General features: G+C 53.9%; 2 protein-coding genes across 2 annotated transcripts; both read right to left on the bottom strand.

Moving 5' to 3' along the window:
- Positions 1–1,441: 1,441 nt before the first annotated feature.
- Positions 1,442–8,086, bottom strand: SELENOV (selenoprotein V). Its single transcript, XM_016209138.2, has 7 exons — positions 6,711–8,086; positions 5,149–5,173; positions 4,971–5,024; positions 4,770–4,844; positions 4,576–4,671; positions 2,673–2,717; positions 1,442–1,879 (listed from the first exon to the last, which is right to left on the bottom strand). Exons 1-6 carry the CDS (start codon positions 8,084–8,086, stop codon positions 2,688–2,690), a joined length of 1,656 nt encoding a protein of 551 aa, XP_016064624.2. The 3' UTR covers positions 1,442–1,879; positions 2,673–2,687.
- Positions 8,087–11,749: 3,663 nt separating this feature from the next.
- DLL3 (delta like canonical Notch ligand 3) lies at positions 11,750–19,386 on the bottom strand. Its single transcript, XM_087826696.1, is given in 9 exon segments — positions 11,750–12,013; positions 12,016–12,110; positions 12,473–13,067; positions 14,317–14,539; positions 15,464–15,681; positions 16,724–16,966; positions 18,028–18,085; positions 18,901–19,182; positions 19,306–19,386. Coding segments are annotated over 9 exon segments (1,914 nt in total). The 5' UTR covers positions 19,375–19,386; the 3' UTR covers positions 11,750–11,882.
- Positions 19,387–19,674: the final 288 nt, after the last annotated feature.

Raw genomic sequence — 19,674 nt, 5'->3', positions numbered from 1 at the left:
CCTGCTCCCTCCCTACCCCCAAGTGACAGGCTTCGATTTAATTCTGACCCTACCCTGGAGTTAGCATCAGACTCCACGGGCCGACGGGCTGGGTCCCCGGGACCGGGCTTGCCTCAGATGCCAGCCACAAGCCTCGGGGCCTTTCCCACTGACCGGCTCTGAATCCGGGGGGCTCCCCACAACCCCTCGGGTTTGACAAGTCGCTAGAACAGCCCACAGAACTGCAAGGGCTATGCTAACAGCGTTACTATACAGGATACGACTCAGCAGCAGCCCAATGAAGGGCCGTGCGGGGCAAGTCAGGAAGGGCCCGGGGACAGGCCTTGTCCGCCCTCTGCCGCGGGGGCAGGTGCGCCACCTTCCCCGCACAGCTGTGTACTTGCCAACCAGGACGCTCCCGAGTGTCCCCAACCAGAATTTCTACGTGGAGTTTCGTTACACAGGTATGACTGAGTAACTCCTTGGCCAAGTAATTAAACTCACTCCCCAGCCCCTCTTCACAGCCCTAGGTTGGGCTGGCCCCAAGTCCCAACCTTCTAGTCCTGTGGCTGGTCTTTCTGGTGACCAGCCCAATCCTGCAGCTATCTAGGTGCCCACTATGAGTCCCTTCAGTAGCATAACAAAGACTCCCATCCCTGGGACAACTCAGTATCTGAAGCTCTGTCCCAGGAGCTAGGTACAAAGTCCATGTATATTCTGCATTATACCATGCCACTGCATACAAATTGCTCTCAGTGTGTGTGACAAAGTGACTTTGGGTGAGCGAGGCTGTGTTTCTTGGTGTGACTTTGTGAGAGTTGGTGTGATTGAGAAGCTGCACAGGAGATTAACAATAACCAGTGTCCAGGGCTCAAAAGGAGGTTCCTTCCCATAAAACCCACTCACACTACAAACCCCTCACTTTGGTAGACTTGAGTGAAGGTCAAGACTGGAGGGCGTCGCAGGGCTGGGGTGATCTCATGGAGGACACAGCCTTCCCATCTGGTCAGCTTTCACCTTCTCTGTATCTCAACCCTTTCTCCCCCCTTCTCCTCTTCCCCTTTATCTCAGGAGCAAAACCAAGGCCTCTTCTTACCTCTCAGAGCATTTTCAGATTTCCCCTTGCTTGAACAATTTAAGAGGCATGCTGGCATGTACAGTGACTTCTGACACCAACTCCCGAGTTAGCCCAAACTTCACAGGTTATGAACAGAGTCCCCCACAAGACTGCCCTCACTCCAGGCACTAGCTGCAAGTTCAGGGGTCCCCCAGGCCACTCTCACTTCTGACCAAGTGGCTACAAGTTCAAGGATTCCCACTGCCCGCTTGTTACCAGTCGTCAGGGGGTCTGGGCCCGCTGAGAAGGGTCTGCCTAGGGCCCGCTGGTCGTGTATGGCTTCTTGACTTCATGTAGGAAAGATTTCATAAAACGAGTCCAAGCGTTTTTTGAGAGTATGTTTATTAAAGCTGGGAACGGTGAAATAAAGGAAGGGCTTAAGGTAGGAGAAGCAACAGGAGAGAGAAAGTCAGGGAAAAGGGGACCTTGGAGACAGGTCCAGGGGATTAGCCCAGGTGGAGCTGCCGCTGCCCACTGTTCCCCTGGTTGCAAGTCCCGTGGAGTCCCCTAGAGTTTAGGAGATACATGTCTGTGGAGGTAGAAGTGGGGGAAGGGAAAGGTGTGGGCGTGCTCCCAAGAGGGAGAACGCACCATGGATCCTTTGTCTTGAAGCTGTTTTTCTTTCTTTGGCTGGCTGGAGGTGCATGAGGATGTCCACTGCAGCATTATTTACAGTGGTGGCCAGAGCTGGAGACAGCCTGGTGTCCACCCCCCTGGAGAGAGTAACCAAGGGGGACACACACCAGGGAGTACTGCCCAGCTCTCAGGAGTGGTGGGCCACACCTGCTCAGAGAAACACAGGGGGATGTTTAAACATAGTGCTTACAGTAATGAATCATTAGCCATTGGGAAAAAATGGGAATTCATGAGTCCCTAGAAGCTCCTGGAGCTTCCCCATGGCCACCTCCCAGGGTGGGGATGATGATTTGCCTAGACGGGAAGATGCCAACCAGACACCCCAGGGGGCCTTCCTGCACTCGCCCTCCACTGCGCCTCTTTCCCCACATAGTTTCCTGACACCAGCCCTTGCCCACAGAGTGCCCTCTGCATACAGATTTCTGTGGCAAATTCTATCCAGCATTTATCGGAGTGGTTCCTGCCTGCAGACAGCACAGTGGCCAGTGGCAGAGCTGGCCTGTCGCAGCCCAGGGAGAGAGAATGGGGTCCAAGCTCACAGGACATCAGGGAAGAGAAGGGTCACTAAGTGGACTTGGGAAGCTTCCTGGTAAAGAATACAGGAGGGCTAGGCTGTGAATTTTGGTAGGAGTCCATGAACCCACAAAGGGCAGGTGTGTCTGGAAGGAGAGTGAGGGTAAAGGGTTCCTGGGGTCCTGCAGTTCTGCAGCAAACCTGGGGAGCAACAGGTCTGGCCTTATGTTCACCCTGCCCTTCTCTCCCCAACCACTGGAGATGCTGTGAGCACCGCAGCAGGCGGCTTCCACAGACCTCAGAACAGAGTGTGGTGACCAAAGACAGTAAGAACAGAACACGGGGAGGCAGGGATCCAGACTGTATTTTCCCCTTCATCCCACCAGACCCCACCCCAGCCCCAGCCACCATCGAAAAAGGACCTGACCCTGACGGCAACATTTCAGCCCTTCTCGTCATCATGCTGAGGCTCCTGGGATGGGGAAAGAAGAGAGAAAAATTTTTTTAATAACAATGACAGCAACTGTATAAAAATAATATCGTTTCTATCAGGCTCACTGTGTGTCAGGCACCATTCTAAAGCTTTCCTCGGATTATGATGCTCACTCGTGTCTCCTTGCTATTTTTTGGACACGATCCTATCTCAGGACCTTTGCACATGCTGCTCCCTCTGCCTGGAATATTTTCTACCCACAGTGGTTCGATCCCTTCTTTCAAGTGCTGACATATCCCCTTCCCACTGAGGTCTTACCTGACCCCTCAATTTAGAGCTGCAAACCCTTCCAGCACCGCCCATGCCCCTTCCCTTCTTCATTTTCCTTCTCACCACTTATCCACTGTCGCCACGCCGGAGCCGGAGCCCTGGAATATACTTTGAAATACTCCAGCGCAGCCCTAGCCAGGCAGCTCTGCTACTTAGCGCATCCTCCTGCCAAGGTTGCTGGCCCAGTCCCCAGGCGGGGCGCATACAAGAACCAACCAATGAATGGAGTGGAGCGGCAAATACTACAGTGCCACAGTTAAAAAGTGGGGAGGAAAAGAGATGAAATGAGACAAGAGAAAGTTGGTGACAGTTGACCTGGGGGATGGGTACATGGAGTTTATTATACTGATCTCTCAACTAAGGTGTATGTCTAAAAGTTTCCACCAAAAATGTTTTTAAAAATTGTAGCTGCCATTTGTATAAAATTTGAGAAAATGCAAACTAATTTACGGTGACAGAAAGCAGATGGGTGGTGTCCTGGGATGGGAGAGAGGCTGGGAGAAATTACAAAAGTGTCTGAAGAAATGGGGGGTGGGGGGGTGGATATGTTCATTATCTTCCCTTTGGTGATGGTTTCACAGAAGCGTTCATACATCAAAACTCACCCATGTGTAGGCTTTAAACATGCACTGTTCTTTATATACCACTTACACCTCCAGAAAGTTGGAAACAAATGTAAAAAAATAAATAAATATACAATAGACGAAGTATTAAATCAGTAGCGGCTTAAGTAATAAAAGAAAATTTTAAGTATCAGTAGCAGCTTGCAAATGTGGCTTCAAAATTCAGTACCAGTGGCAAATAAATTATGCACGTGTCTCAATGCCTTCAAACAACGTTAGCAACAGAACTTTCTGCAATGCTGGATTCCATGTCGTGCACCTGTGCTAATACCACAGCCACATGTGGCTATACAGCACTTGAAATGTGGCTTGTGTGACTCATAACTGAGTTTTAATGTATTTAATTTTAATTAACTTGATTTTTTAAAAATTGATTTCAGAGAGAGGAAGGAAGGGAGAGGGAGAGAGACAGAAACATCAGTGATGAGACAGTCATTGATCGGTTGCCTCCTGCACGTCCCAGACTGGGGACAGAGCCCGCAACCCGGGTATGTGCCCTGACCGGGAATCAAACCAAGACCTCCTGGTTCATGGGTCTACGCTTAACCACTGAGCCACACCGGCCAGGCTTAATTAACTTAATTTTAAATTGGAAAGCCACATGCTATTATTGGATAGCTCAACTTTACAAGTTAAAAAATATACACACACACATATATATCTTTTGAAAATAAATTTATAACTGACATACACTGAGCGCTACTCCGAGCTGTGCATTATTTATTATCTTATATGAGGCATCTCACAGAATCATCTCAACAGCCCCATTTTTACAGATGAAAAAACAGGCTTAGGAAGGATGTAGATGACTTGTCCTGATTATAACAGTGAGGACTGGCTGAGCTAGGATTGGGGCTGGGGTGTTTTTGCCCTGCCCCTTGCTCACCTACTCACCCACAGCCCAGCCTCCACCCCTCCCTCCCACCTTACCTCCCCCAGCTCACCTCCAGCTCTCCAGGTGCCTGCTCACTTTTCCTGATCTCACTGATAATGTTCACAATTTTCTGCATTCCGGCCTCATCCACAAAGCCATCACCTTTCTGAACAGAGGGGAAAGAGCACAGACATATGTGTCTCCCACAATCCAGGACCCCAGCACCACCCTCCTGCCCTGTCTGGGACCCTTACTCAGAATCACCTTCTTCGAATGAACCAGTTTCCCATTCACAAACACTTCAAACTCCCCGGTAGCCTGTGTGGCTATGTTGTCCTCCTGGGGAGCAAATGTTGGCTGTGGAGGGAATTTTGGGGGTGGGGGAAGGCTAACTGCTCCTCTCCAAGCCCCTGGGGCTTTCAGAGCCCTGACTACGCCCACTCCCCCAGTCACCAACACACTCACAAAGAGTAGACAATTTGGAAATTGTTTCTCCAGACTCTTTCTCAGTAGAATGTACTGCAGGGAGGAGATGAAATCACGCGGTCACGGGGTCACAGGTCTTTCAGGGATGGGAAATAGGAACTCCTTCCAGACTTCATGTCCCACGCTCTCCCCAAGCCCAAAGCCAAAAACTACTCACCCGGAGGTTATAGCTTCAGAGGCCACTGGAGGCCAAGGGCAAAAGGAGGAGGCAGAGAGAGACAGAAGATACCGCATCAGTGTCCCGCCCAAGCCCAGAGGGACCCTGTGAACACTTGAGTCAGATCACATCCTTCCCCAGTCAGAACTCTCCTATAGAGCCATCTCCTTCAGGGCAGAAAACCACAGCCCTCCCATGGTCCACAAGCCCCCACAGGATCTGCTCCTATGCCTCTCTCACCCATCTCCTCCCACTCTCCCCCTGGCCCACTCTGCTACAGCCACAGGGACCCCCTAGCCTGCCTTCCAACATCCAGGCGTGCCTTGCTCAGAGCCTTTGCACTAGCTGTTCCCTCTGCAGAATGCAGTTTCTCTGGTATCTACACGGCTCTTTCTCTCCCCTCCTTCAGGTCTTTGCTAATGTCACCTTCTCGGTGATGCCTTCCTGACCACCCCCAGTTAAAACTGTGACGACCCCCTGCAAGATACCTGTTGTTTACAGCACTGATCACCTTCTAAGATACTAATTTACTGTGTGTTATACTTATTCCATACCAAAATGTCAGCACTGCAAGGACAAGAATCTGTTTTATTCATTGTGTATAGCTGATGGGTCTGGCACATGGGAGGTGCTTAGTAAATAGTTTTAAATGAATGAAATAATGAATCCATGGAATCAGAGAAAGAGATAGAAAGAAGGAAATGGGCAGAAAAAGAAAGAGAGGGAGATGAGGAAACGGGAGAAAGAGAAAGACACATATACAACACAGGAAAAGAAGAAACAGCAAATTGGGGAGAGAGACAGCCCCAGGCAGAGACAGAAAAGAGAGAAAGTGGGGGCTATAAAGGGGCAGAACTTTCTAGAGCAGAAGACAGGCATGGGGATTGAAGGGAAGATAAAACATCTCCCATGGAGGTATCCAGTCCTGGGTCTCAGGAAGGTCAAGGAAGGTCATTGCATTTACTGTTGTCCTTGACACAAGGGACACTCCAGACCTGGGCCAGCCTCCTTTGGCTTTGCACTTGCTGCTCCCTTCCCCACCCCCCCCCAATGCCTTGCTACTTTGGTCACCCTGGCCCCCAGCTCTTCACTTGGCAGCCTCCTTCTCATCACCGAGAAGATGCATCTCAAGTGCCACCTCCCAAGAAAGGCGGCCCCTAACCACACAATCTGAAGTTCTCCACCCCTTGTCCTCCCTCAGGGCACTCTATCTTTGGGTCTGCCTTCTCCAGCCTCCCTGGGGAAGAAAGCAGGTGGCTGTGCTCAGCACTCCATCCCCAGCTCAGGCCTGGCCCATGGTGGGCAGGGAGGGAGGGAGGGAGGGAGGGATTTGAGCCAATGTGTGAAGCTTGGAGCCAGGATTCACCTCTGAGGGCAGAGCAGGAATTTGAACCTAGTGCTCTCTAGCCCCAAAGAGATGATAGGAGGTGTCAAGTTTCCCACCTGGGAATTGGGACTCCCTCCTCTCACCCTACCTTCAAATCCCCAAAGCCCCAGCACTTACCCTTCCCACCCTTTCCCCATGGGGAGGAAAGCAAGTGTGGGTGGGGGCAGCCCCTCACCAATAGATCACTCGAATCACGATTTTTTTGTCCACTTGAAAGTACTCGCTGCTGGAGGCGACTGTGTTGGCAGCAGGAGGTAAAAAGGTGGCCAACGGGGAGGCCCCCAGGATGGGCCCAGCCGTGGAATCTGTCAAGTTGGTGGCCGCTGGATCTGCCGTCGGGGTGGACTCAAGTGTGAGCTCCAGTAAATCAGTGGCAAACGGAGTGAGCGCAGGGAGGGGCTCTTCGGTGGGCCCGGGTCCACTGGTGACTGATGGGCCGTGCTCCCCACCACGCGTCGGCGCAGGATCCTTATCGAGCAGCAAAGCGGGCTCTGGAGCAGGTTCTGAGGCCGGATCCAGAGGTAGCGCCGAGCTCGAGGAGGACTCCACGTCGGGGACCGCGGCCAGGACCGACGGGGGTGGGGCTGAGGTCAGCACCGGATTCGGGGCCCGGACTGGTGTCGGGGTCTGGACCGGGGTCACGGCCGGGCCTGGAAGCAAGGTCCGGATCGGAGTTGGCGTTCGGACCGGAGTCGGGGTTCGGACCGCAGTCGACGCCGGGACTGGAGTCGGGAACCGGACGGGGGCCGAGGCCGGAACTGGAGTTGAGGTCCGGACCGGAGCCGAAGCTGGGACTGGAGTCGGGAACTGGACGGGGGCCGAGGCCGGAACTGGAGTTGAGGCCGGAACTGGAGTCGAGAACCGGGCGGAGGCCGAGGCCGGAACTGGAGTTGAGGCCGGAACTGGAGCCGGGAACCGGACGGGGGCCGAGGCCGGAATTGGAGCCGGGAACCGGACGGGGGCCGAGGCCGGAACTGGAGTTGAGGTCCGGACCCGGGCCGAGGCCGGAACTGGAGTCGGGAACCGGACGGGGGCCGAGGCCGGAACTGGAGTTGAGGTCCGGACCGGGGCCGAGGCTAGAACCGGAGCCGAGGCCGGGAGTGGAGTCGAGGTCCGAACTGGGGCCGAGGCGAGGAAAGGAGCCGAGGCTGGGACCGGAGTCGGCAACCGGACCGGGGCCGAGGCTGGGACCCGAGTCGAGGTCCGGACCCGGGCTGAGGCAAGGAAAGGAGCCGAGGTAGGGACTGGAGTCGGCAACCGGGCCGAGGCTGGGACCCGAGTTGAGGTCCGGACCGAGGCCGAGGCAAGGAAAGGAGCTGAGTTCGGAACCGGGACCGGATTCGAGGGCTGGGCCGGGGCTGAGTCAGGGACCGGAGTCGATGTCGGGACCGGGGCCGAAGCTGGGACCGGGGCCGAAGCCGGGACCGGGGCCGAGGCCGGGACTGGCATAGCAGTCCGGACCGGGATGGAGGGCCTGACCAGAGTCGAAGCCCGGGCGAAGGCGGAGGTCCGGGCGGGGAATGGGGCAGACGCCCGCGCCTGGTTGTTCATAGGGACCCCGGGGGCCCCGGGGAAACCCGGGTGGGATCCTGCCCGCCCTCCCTCGGTGGGCGAAGAAAGCCTCACCCGCACGAGGGTTCTAAAATGGGACGCGGCCACAAGGGGCACTGTTACACGGCGTTCCACTCGCCACGCAGTTTCTATTGCTCAGGACCAGGGATGAGGCGGGACCTCTAGATTTCGCCTAATAATTCCCATCCCCTTAATCCCCCAACTACCACCACGGCAAGGAACACGCGATTGCCCCGGTGTTGCCCCCATTGCCGTTAATATACATGTGTTCAGTATATGTATATTGAGTTCCTGCCGTGTGCTCTGTCCCCTGTTGGGTGATTCTGGGGACAAAGCAGTGATTAGAACAGCCCTGTCCCAGTGATCAGGCTCCCTGTCCAGTTCGGGAGACATACCCATCACTAAACAATGACAGCCCAGTGTGGGCAGCACTGAAGAGGGGTAGGCACAGCAGAGAAGAGTCAAAGACATGGTGAGGGAAGCACAGGGACCTGTGGGATACCAGAAGAGATACTAGAACTAGTCTGGGGCAATCAGAGCTCCCAAGAAGGGGGGCAACAGAAACCTGTAGAAAATAACAACAGATTTTACATTTATATAGTGCTAAGTGCTACACACACGCCCACAGCTAGGAAGTGGCAGAGCCAGGATTCAAAGGGAAGCTATGGGACTCAAGAGTCCCAGAGCAGAGGAAGAACTCAATTACACTGTGAGCTCCTCCAGGGTGGGGTTTTGTCTTGTTCTCTGCTTAATCCTCAGCTCCTAGAACAAGACGTGGCACAGTAGGTGCCCAATAAGTATTTGTCTTTTTATTTTAAACTAGTTTAGCTTAACACTTATAAGAAGTGGAAAAAATAGCGCAGAGGCTTCCTGCGTAACTTTCGTATATACATAACATCTTACATAACTACAGGATGTAAAACCAGGATGTTGACATTGGTCCCATATTATGAGGTCAGGTACAGACCTTATTCAGATTCATGGCAGGGTTTCAAACTGAAGAGTCTTGATACACTGTGCTTCCCAATCCCTGAGCCCTTCCTGTGTTAAATCTTACAGCTGGATCCAAGGAAGGTTATGGAAGACACTCAATTTTCTGTGTGATGCTAAGCAAGTCTCTACCCATCTTGACTTCAGTTTGCCCCTCTGTGAAATGGGCTTTCCTCTTCTAGATAATATTGAAAACTAACATTTACTGAGCACCTATTTTATTTGCCAACTTCTGTTTAAAAAATCCTTTGCACTGATTATTACAACTCTGAAGCAGATTCTGTTCTCATTTTACCAGGAAGGACATTAAGACACAGAGAGGTGAACCGACTTGCTTGAATAAATGGTATAACCAAGATCTGAACCCAGGCAGTCTGACTTCTGTGCATTTGTAGGCTTTTTATTTTACCTTTTTTCCTTTTAGTAATCATTTAGGTTACTTTATGTACTATTGCCATTGTGCTAAATACAATACGTTTTGGCCTGAAAGATTTAAAGCTTGGTCAAAAGAGAAAAAAAATTAAAAGCTGCCCCTTCGTGTGGAATGCCTTCTACCTTAGTCCTCTGGGGCTCTTCTTCCTTTCACATGTAAAGTGAGCGATTTGGACCAGAATAACTTTTCCTTCCCTGTGGGCTGATTCTCTAGGATGGTCCTCCTCGTGCCAGAAACTGCTACTCTACTTTAGATTAAACCTGTAGTAGCCTGCGGGGCAAAGCCATAGAGCAGAGCCTGCTGACTTGGGTAGGGGACCGTTCCCGTATGGTGAATCAGAGAACTTCGGTCATTCCTATTTGATAATCCAGCCAGCTCTGTTGCTGTGATGATTAATGGATGTGGGATGGTGCCAAGACTCCGCCAAAGGTGAGGCATCCTGTAGACCAGAAAGTATATCAACGGAGGAATCCATGGGACTCAGCTGCTTGCCTTCAGTTTGTATGCAGACATTGATCAAAAAAATATGATGGGTTCTTCCCATCCAAGATGGGAAGGCACGTCTTCCAGCTTTGCTTTGAAATTGAGTTCTGGTCTCAGCGGGTTGTCCAAGGCAGCAAAGATTCCTTGCCTCTGAACTTTGAGAGTGGTCTTAGAAGGAATCATGGGCTGGTGGTGATGGCTGGTTTTAATCTCAATTTAAATAGTATTTTATAATAGGCTTCTGTTTCAATGTCCATTTGTTCTTTAATGATAGTCATTCCTCATGATACAGAAATTCAATACAGTAGAACCTGAATGTCTAGGTATTTAATCTGTAGTATCTGTTGACTGAATTAAAGGAATAAGCAGACCTCTTGGCTGATCTCTCTCCCTTCCTCTCTCTCTCTAAAATCAATAAAAACATTTTAAAAAAGAAGGTTTCCCCACTCCCAGAACCTGGACTGGCCTTGTGATGCTTTAGCCAATAGGATGGGGGGGAGCAACATGTTCAGTGGCACCCACTCTCTCTAGTACCCCTGCCTCAGCCAAGGGAAGAAGCCAGGGCCAGTCTGCTGGAGGACGAGAGGCCCCATGGAGCAGAGCAGAGCAGAGCAGTGCAGCCAGCCCCAGCCCACTCCTGAGCTTACTACAATCATTTGTGAGCCCCTCCTAGTTCAGCACAGCACAGCCACAGGCTCTCTTCACCCACAGGAGGAAGTGGAGTGCTAATTACTTCTTGCAGAAGCCAACCATGTATCCTATAGAACCCCATAGTCTGGATTTTGCTCATCCCTGCAATGTTATATAACATGTTCTTGTATCCCCTGAATTTCCTGTAAATTAGTATTCAGTTGAGCTATATCAAATTGCCAATATCCAAAGTTTTAAATCTGAGCAGATCTTAGTGTACCTCCCTTAGGGACAACAGATGGAATCAGTCTGCTACTGGAAAAAGTTGTTACCTGGTGATGTCACGGGAACCCTTCCTGAAGTTTTCCAAAACAATAATGCATATACATGGGAAAACTTTTAAAATAGAACAAAGGTGTACACAGAGAAAAGGCAGTCTCCCCAGGAATTTGTTGTACATCATGGTGGGAGCTGGACTGAGGAAGCAATCTGTCAATACTTGGTGAAATTGGCAGCTGTGCCCTATAACCAGGCAATCTCTCTCCTGGGTATATATCTGTGGCAGACTCTATTCCATTCAAAATAGTCACTGTCCCACCCTCACAGAGGATTTACTTACTGCCCCATGGATACCAGGCTTAGCCATGTGACTTACTTCAGCCAATAAAATGTGAACAGAAGTGTTAGGAGCCTCAGCACATGGTTCACTATTCCCTTTCCCATAGTGCCCAGAAATGTGCCAGATAGAGGCTGCCCTTAGCTTTAGCCCCAGAGTGAAAACAACATGGAGCAGTCCTAACACCAGATACAAAGCACACAGCCTGATGAGCCAAAGCTGATCAAAATAAGAGTCTTTATAGATGTCTCTGGGGAGATGGAAAGAAAAAAAAAGATATAAATAACCATTATGTACTTCCAACAGTAAAATTCTCCAGCCATCCCTTCCAGGTTTCGTCTGAGGCAGAAATTGGTTGGGCACCATCAAGTAAATACAAAAATATCCAAGCTCTGTCTCCAGGTGCTGATGGAGAAGGAGGAGGAGCAGGTTAGGCCTAGAAACAAAATGTGTAGGAGGCATTAGAAAGGGCTGCCCCTCCCCTCCTCTCCCTCTCCCTACTGAGGGGAAATCAGTGGGGAAGGTCTGCCTGAAGCTCCCCACTGTAACCTCGAAGCCAACAGGTCTCCGGAAGGGAAGGTAGCAAACATTTCAAAAGGGCAGCAAGAGGGCTACAGAAAGAATTATATTGAGTCAGAACTGAAAAGTGGGTTAAGGACCTTCCAAAGACGACTCCTCATTTTACAGATAAGGTAAAGGAAGGCTACCGGCAAAGCAGGGGCTGCCTCCACCCAGCGTGGGCAATGTTTGCAGAGGGGGTAGCTACCTCCCGAACATAGACCGAAGGAGCAGATATGACGGAAATCTCGGGAGAGTCTCCATCTTCAGGGCGATTCCAATCTACTGACGGGCTGCGAGAAAAAAAATTAAAACCAAGGCTCTTTAAATTCTCAGATCTTGTTTTCCTCACCCACTACCGAGGGGAACCCAAAGCCAACTAGGGGAATTGTGAAATGACCAATCAGAAAAGGGCTGGCAGACCCCTCCCCTCACAATCCACAGGCCCTTTTGTAACATTCTACCAACACTGACCAATTTTTTTTTAAAGTGGAGTTCTTAATTTAAAAAAAAGGGGGGGGGGGAGCTGGAGCAGAGATAACAGGAAGGGGTATCAGGAAGCCCATCAAGGAATCAGGCCAACTGCACAAAGATTGACAGCTGGACGCCAGCAGCCCAGAGGAACAAGGCATACCTCTGTGGCCCAGCCCCTCACCTCCGGCGATCCCCGGAGCCCTCCTGCGTCCTCATGTTGTTGAGTGCATCGGGGAGCGCAAGGACGGATGGCTCCGGGGTCCCCGCCAGCAAGCGAGACCCAGTATCTGGGCCGGGGCCACAGCGTCGCACATGGACCAGCAAGAGCGCAGCGCCGGCCAAACCCGCGGCCACCAGCAGCCCCAACGCCGGTGGCAAAAGAAAGCGCTGCGGGTCACCCTGCCTTAGGCCCGGCGGGGCCGCGGGCAATGCGCCTGAGCTGTCGTCGTCCGCGCCGTCAGAGTGGACCGGAAACTCGCAGCGCGCGCCCATGTAGCCGGGCGCGCAGGCGCAGACCAGGCCGGAGAAGTGGGCGTAGCAGCGGCCGCCGTGGGCGCAGGGCCGCGCGGCGCAGGGGTCGGCGCGCTCCCGGCAGTCGCGGCCGCCGAAGCCGAGCGCGCAGGAGCAGCGGCGCGCGCCACCGCCCTCCAGGCACGTGCCGCCGTTGGCGCAGGCGCGGCCGGCGCAGTCGTCCAAGTCGTGCTCGCAGCGTGGCCCCGCGAAGCCGGCGCGGCAGCTGCAGCGGAGGGCGTGGCCTAGGTCCAGGCAGAGCCCGCCTGTGGGGGAGGGGCATCAGGGGCGCGGCCCCGGAGAGGGTCCCCCCAGGCCCGCCCGCGCTAGCCGCCCAGCTCTGTAAGCCCCCTCGCCTTTTCTCTGGTTTCCTGTCTGTCTCCATCTAACGCAAGGGCCAACCTTTGTCCGTGCCTTACCCCTTCTCCTTTCTTTTCTCCCATTCTTTTCACCTTTCGCCTCCCAAGCTCAACCGTCAGGTCTCAGCTGTTGTCTCCTCCTCCAGGAAGCCCCCCGGGACTCTTTCTCTCATCCCAGCCCTGCACAACCCTGACCACTCTGGGCTCTAGCTGAGGATGACTCTGTCTTCCCCTTTGGGCTGGTACGCCCATGAAGGCAGGACCCAGAGCTGTCCTAGTCACTGCTGTGTCCCTTGTACCACTCAGCCCAGAATGAATACTCAGTGTTTTGATGAGAATTAGTTATAATAAGAATGCACCAAGCCCTTTACATTCATATTTAAACTTTCAACACTTAGTTCAAATCAGGTCTCTCCACTGCTCAGACACCTCCTGTGGCTCCATCTTTTTCTGGGTAAAACCAGAATCATCCTTTGTAGCCCATGAAATTCCACAGGATCTGTCCTGGTCACCTCCCTGACCTCATCTCTCACCACTCTCCCCTTGCTCACTGCTCTAGCCACAGGGGCTTCCCTGTGATCCTCAACACATCAGGCACATTCCTGCTCAGGGTCTTTACACTTTCTGTTCCCTCTGCCTAGAACATAATCTTTCCCCAGATCCCCACATTGCTCCCTCCCTCACTACCTTCAGCAAGGTCTCCCCTAACCATTCTAGCTAAAATGTCCACCTGTCTCCCCCTCCGCCCATACATACTCCCCATCCCCTTTCTGGCTTTATTTTTCTTCTTGGTTTTTATCACCATCTAACTTCCCACATAATTTACTTATCTTGTTTATTGTCTGTATGCCCCATCAGCTCTATGAGGGCAGGGGTTTTGGTTTCATTCCCTGCTGTATCCCCAGTGCCTAGAACAAAGTCTAGCACACTGCAGATGCTCAGTAAATATTTATGAGATAGAAATATCCCCTCACCCATTTGACAAAAGTAAAGACTGAGGCTCGGAAGAGGGGCACTTCTCCAGGCCACGGGCCTAAAGAAGGCAAAGCCAGGGTTGCCACCTGGGACTGTCTGAACCAAACCCTGCTCTTGCCCACTGACCATGCAGGGACCCAGGTCCCCACCCTTCCCTGACGTTCGGGTCTCCCCACCTCACCATTCTGGCATGGCTGCAGGCTGCACCGGTCCACCCTCTTCTCACAGTTGGAGCCTTGGAAACCAGGCGGACAGTGGCAGATGTAGGCAGAGTCGGGGTCTGCACCTCCCACACACAAGCCGCCATTGAAACAGGGTCCATCCGCACACGTCACTCCGCTCACCTCACAACGCAACCCGTAAAACCCACGGGGACAGGTGCATTCGAAGGACCCGGATGTCTCCTGGGCAGGGGCAAGAGGACTTCAGATTGATGTCTCCTTGGAGCAAAATCCCACCCCCACCCTTAGTCTTGACCATGGATGGGGCTGTTCCTTGTCAGGTCCCACCTCCCAGCATGCGAGGCCTCACCTGGAAAGCCCTCCCAAGACAACCCCTCCTTCCACTCCATGTTTCTTCCACAGGGAGGGGGCTCTGGAGGCCCAGAGAGAGCCCATTCCTACCACTGCTTCTTTGCCTACCAAATGCTGCCTGCCTAGTCTGCCATCCCCAATTCTGTCTGTATAGCCAGTCTTACTTTGAGCTCCTAGCTCTGAGCCCCTCTCCTCCATGGAGCCTTCCCTGGATCTCCCCTTCGCAGGCCCTCCCCCTAACTTGAACCCTGAGTGTGTCTCCCTGGTCCATGCTGGCAGTGTCAAGGGGGCCCACTCTGGGCTCTACATGATCCCAGTACACACCAGGCTCACTCCCACAGCCACACCTTTGCTTACCCCAGGCCATTTACCTGGTCCACCCTCTCCAGTATTTCCCCTCAGTCAAATTGGACTTCAGAAACCCTAGACCTGGGCCCATCTCCAGGATGCTCTCTCTGATACGTCTCCATCCCAAATCCCCATACCACCTGGCCCCACCACTCCCTACTCTGAGTCCAGAGTTGTTCTCTATCTCACTGGAGAGACAGTTTGTGGCCCCACAGGACTCATCATTCCCACACCACACCCTTAGGTGCCACCCATTGGGCCTACTTGCCCCAATCCCATTCCTAGCACCTCATCCTAGATGCAGACTGGACACCTCTGGGAAGCCCTCCCCTGATAGCTACCCCAGCCCTCCCCAAGCTGTTGTCTCATGGAGCTCCAGGCAGGCGGTGGGGGGGACTCCCAGGGTCAAATCCTGAGCAGGAAGAGGTAGAAGGGGGTGATACTAACACTACAGCTGCCCCCGTTGGCACACGGATTCCCATCACAGGGCCCAGGACCAGGTATGAGGCATCCAGTGACAGCAGAGGATGGGCCCCTAGAGCTGAGACAGGTGCTGGTGGAGACGGGGACTGTGCAGAGGGGCCCAGTCCAGCCTTCCAGGCATCGGCATTCACCAGGCCGCTCACAGAAGCCGTGCTCTGGGCTACAGCCAGCTCGACAGGCCGCTATGGGGGACAGAGAGGCAGAGGGAGAGGAATATCGATGAGGGCCGAGTTAGGAGGACAGAAATCGGAGCTGTTTCTAAGTGCTTTCTGTGTATCACCTTTTTGTCCTTGTGACACACAACCTTCTGGGCTAGATGGTATTGCAACCCCCAGGTAACGGACAGGGAAACTGAGGCCGAGAGGTGGGATGACTTGCCCAGCGAGAAAGTAAAGGGGTGAGGAGTTGAACCCAGGCCACTGGGCTCCAGAGTGTGCCCACGGAGGAAGACTGGAGTGGGAGCGCACAGGTCTGAGCTTGGAGACGGGAGGGTGAGGGAGGGGCAGCTGGGGGTTGGGGAGGGACCCTGGCCTTTTAGTAGAAATGGGGGGCCTTGGATTATTAGGGCAGGGCTGGGAAGATACGGATTAGCCTTGGAGCCCTAGGAGCTTTGGTGGGGCTCAGAAATTTGGGGAGTGGTCTGAGGATTTCCAGGATGGAGGCCGGGAATCCCAAACTTTAGAAAGCAATGGGGTCTGGCCTGCATTTGCAGAGGGAGGATGAGGGATCCTTTGGTGGGGCCGCTTGGAGGAGTTTCCAAAGCTACTGGGTGGGGGCAGGGAGGGCCCCAAAATGAGAAGAGCTCTGGTGGCCATAGCATCTGGAAAGGCGTGTGGGTATGGGTTAGGGGAGGAAGGGGGGAGACCAGCATAGGAAATGGGCATGGGGTTTCTATCTGGGGCAGCAAGAGTGCTAGGAAGAGGGAGGCGGGCTGGAGTGCCCAGGCGGGGCTGGAGAGAAGTCTAAGGTCCTCGGCCTTCCTGAAGCGGGCAGCTGGGTCATGGGAGGGAGCTAAGGCCCGTGGGTGAAACTAGAGTGGGACCTGGGGTACAATGGGCAGCAGGCAATGGCATTCCCTAGTTTCCTGGACTGGGATTCTGGGGTAACTGGCAGGGTTCCCCAGTTCCCTAAAGAGGGCAACCGGGTTGCAAAAGGGACCCGAGGGCGGTGAGTGGAGCTAAAGAAGGGCCGGGGATGAGTTGCAGGCAGAGCGCAGATACTCACGCGGCGCCTCGCACTCGTCCTCGCCAGGCCCGCAGGGGCGCAGTCCCGGGCCGCACCGCGAGGGGGCGCTGCGCGAGCGGCAGAGGCGCGCGCACGCGGCCCCAGCGGCGGGCGGCTCGCAGCGCGCTCGGTAGGAGAAGCGCAGCTCCCAGGCGCCTGCGCGCTGCACGTCGCGAGCCCAAGGGCCCCCGGCCGCCAGGCGGCGCCGGCCGGCCACGCGCGCCAGCAGGCTCCAGGCCGGCCCTGCGGGGAGAAGGGAGCGAGGCCGGAACGCGCCGGGTCGGGTCGCGGCCGCGCTCAGTCTCGCGCCCGCTCGCGCTCTTCCTGGTCCCTCTGAGCGAGGGCAAAACGCCCATTTTCAGCCCCGAGAATGGCAGTTACCCCTCAGGAGGGCGGTGAACTCGCTAATGCTCCCTGGGACCTTTGATGTCGCGATCCCATCGAGTACCCAGGGACCATCACGATGATCACAGTTCTTCCGTAGAAGCCAAAATACCCCAATGTTTTGATCCACAGTCTTTGTATGTTAGTGCTGAGACCTCTAATACTCTGTGACATTTGATATCTCTATATGGCCAAGGGACAATAGCGGGCCTTTTGGAGTGCGGTCATAATGCCCCCAAATTGTGCCTCGGGATCTTCCTATATCACAGTGGTGACAGAGAGCCCAATTACTAAATCCTAAATTACCCTCAATGCTTGAGGCCTTGGAAATACCGGGAGAGTGGCAGTTTCTTCCCAGCAATATTGTGTCACAGTTTTCTGTATCAAAATGATGACAGATACCCCACGTGGGCCTTATGTGACACCAACGTACCCTCAATTAAGGATAAGATCACCCTATATCCTTCCCTGAAACCTTTGCTCAATAGTCTCTGATAAAACTGCAACATCCCATGCTCCCTGGGACCTCTATATGGACACAGTGTTTCGTGTACAGGAACCAAAAGTAATGTACACTCAGTTCTCAAAATCAGATGGTGACAGAGCAAGACTGTCACTGTGAGATGCTCGATCCTGCTCTGGTGGCTTCAATTCCAAGACAGTAAGTACTTTCTCTGCTTTACCTGGTATTGAGTGCACAGACCCCTACATCCAGTACCAGGACATTTCTGTATCGACATGCCAAGAGTCCTGAAGCTGTCAGTACCCAGCAGCACCCTCTAGGAACTGTCACGGCATCATGGGTCCAGCAACCCTGTGAACGCCCCACCCTACAGACAGCCCATGGCACTCTCCTGGGCCTCATGTTGGGCCCCAACTCCCACAGTCTACACAGCAGTCCCAAGACTGAAGACACTCACCTCCAATCTGCTCTCCTAATTCCTCTCTCCAGGTTTCAATGATGAGAGAGAAGGTGCCCTGGAAGGGCGAGGGGAAAGAATGAAAAACAGTGGTCAGGGCGAGTACTCGATGAAGGCCAGGGTTTAGGAGTGATGACCATTCCAGGCACCAGGCAGACAAGGGACAGTTTCCAGAGGGGAAGGAATGACAGTTTTGGCTTTCTTTATTGAGCGTTTGATAAGTGATAAGGACTATACTCAAGATGACCTGGTTGAATCCCTCAAAAGGGACCCTTGTGAGGTACACTGATGAGCTAGAAAAGGAAAAGTCACTTGCCCAAAAGGACAAGGGTCTAGAATTCAAATACAGGTTTGTTCTCCTCTGTGCTTTTGGGGCTGTGGGATGGGAGGGAGGATTTTCGAGGTGAAAGAGTCATGAATACAGGCCCCAATTGGAGGATCTAAGAAGGGATAAGTTGAGAGGAGATTGGGGGTTTCCAAGACAGGCTGTGAGAGGTTCCTTAGGTGCAAGGAGACTTGGAGATAAAGACAGGAATCCCAGTATTTAGGGATGCCCAAGGGACAGAGGCAGGGCTCTATGAATTTATGATTTCCAGAGGGTGAGTTGGGGGGCTCCAGGTATTTGGGGTCCCAAGCATACAGGGCTGGGATCATAATATTTTGGATACCTAGAGGGCAAGTTGGAGTCAGGAAAGCTGGGGTCTCCAGTGGGTAGGGTTTATGGGTCTGAGAAAGGGAATGTCCAGGTGGTAGAGTTACTGGGAATTTGGAATGGGAGGGAGACAGGGTTGGGGCCTTGGAAGATGCAGGACAGAAAGGGGTCAAGGTTTGCGTAAGGACCCCGGCACGGGGGTTCCCCGGGGCGTGTCTCACCGGCCAGGCGTCCCGGAAGGGCACGCGCATGAGGCCACCGGGCAGCGGCAGGTCAGGCGCGGGAGCCCGGGACTGCTCAGTGTAGACAGGCCCACGAGCGCTCAGCGCCGCGCCCAGGGCGCACGGGGACTCCACGGCCTCCTCGGAGACCCCTGGCTTCAGGCAGACTCTGAAGAAGAGGCGGCAGCGGCCCCGGGGGCTGCAGGGGGACCTGGAGGCCCCCGGGCCTGGTTCTGGCCGGAAAGACTGGATCTGAAGCTCGAAGACGCCGGCCGGCCGTGCCTGGAGCGCAAGGGGCACAGGGTGACCGCCTAGGGTACCCAGGCGTCCGGTCCGCCCGCGCCCCCTTCCCAGGACCTCCGGCTCTCACCCCCTCCCATCCTCCCCTTTCCAGTCCGCTCTGACCTGGGGAAGGAAAAAGAGCGCCAGGATCACCGTCCAGGACAGGAGTTGGGGCATCCACGGGCCGACCATGGCCTTTCGGAGGTCTGAGGAGCCGCAGCGGCTGGCTCCGAGACTTATATCTGAGGGGACGGCTCCGCCCCTTCAAGCAGCCCTGGGGCTCCAGGGGACCCTAGGGGAGGAGGTCGCGGGGAAGGGGAGCATGCTGGAGCAGCTGTAAGTTTGTGTCTTGGGCACAGGCAATGCAGTGAGTGTGTACAATCTTGTGTGTGGTTGTGGGCACGACTGTGTGTGGCTAAGGATGGGGTAGGGTTAGGGGGCTGTATATGATGATTATATGAGCGTTTGGTGTGAGCAAGAGCTACTGGAGGG

This window comes from Miniopterus natalensis, chromosome 18, assembly GCF_054644295.1.
Source record: "Miniopterus natalensis isolate mMinNat1 chromosome 18, mMinNat1.hap1, whole genome shotgun sequence".
Taxonomy (NCBI): Eukaryota; Metazoa; Chordata; class Mammalia; order Chiroptera; family Miniopteridae; genus Miniopterus; species Miniopterus natalensis.
The sequence above is the reverse complement of the archived record's forward strand: the minus strand, read 5'-3'. Positions and strand labels throughout refer to the sequence as shown.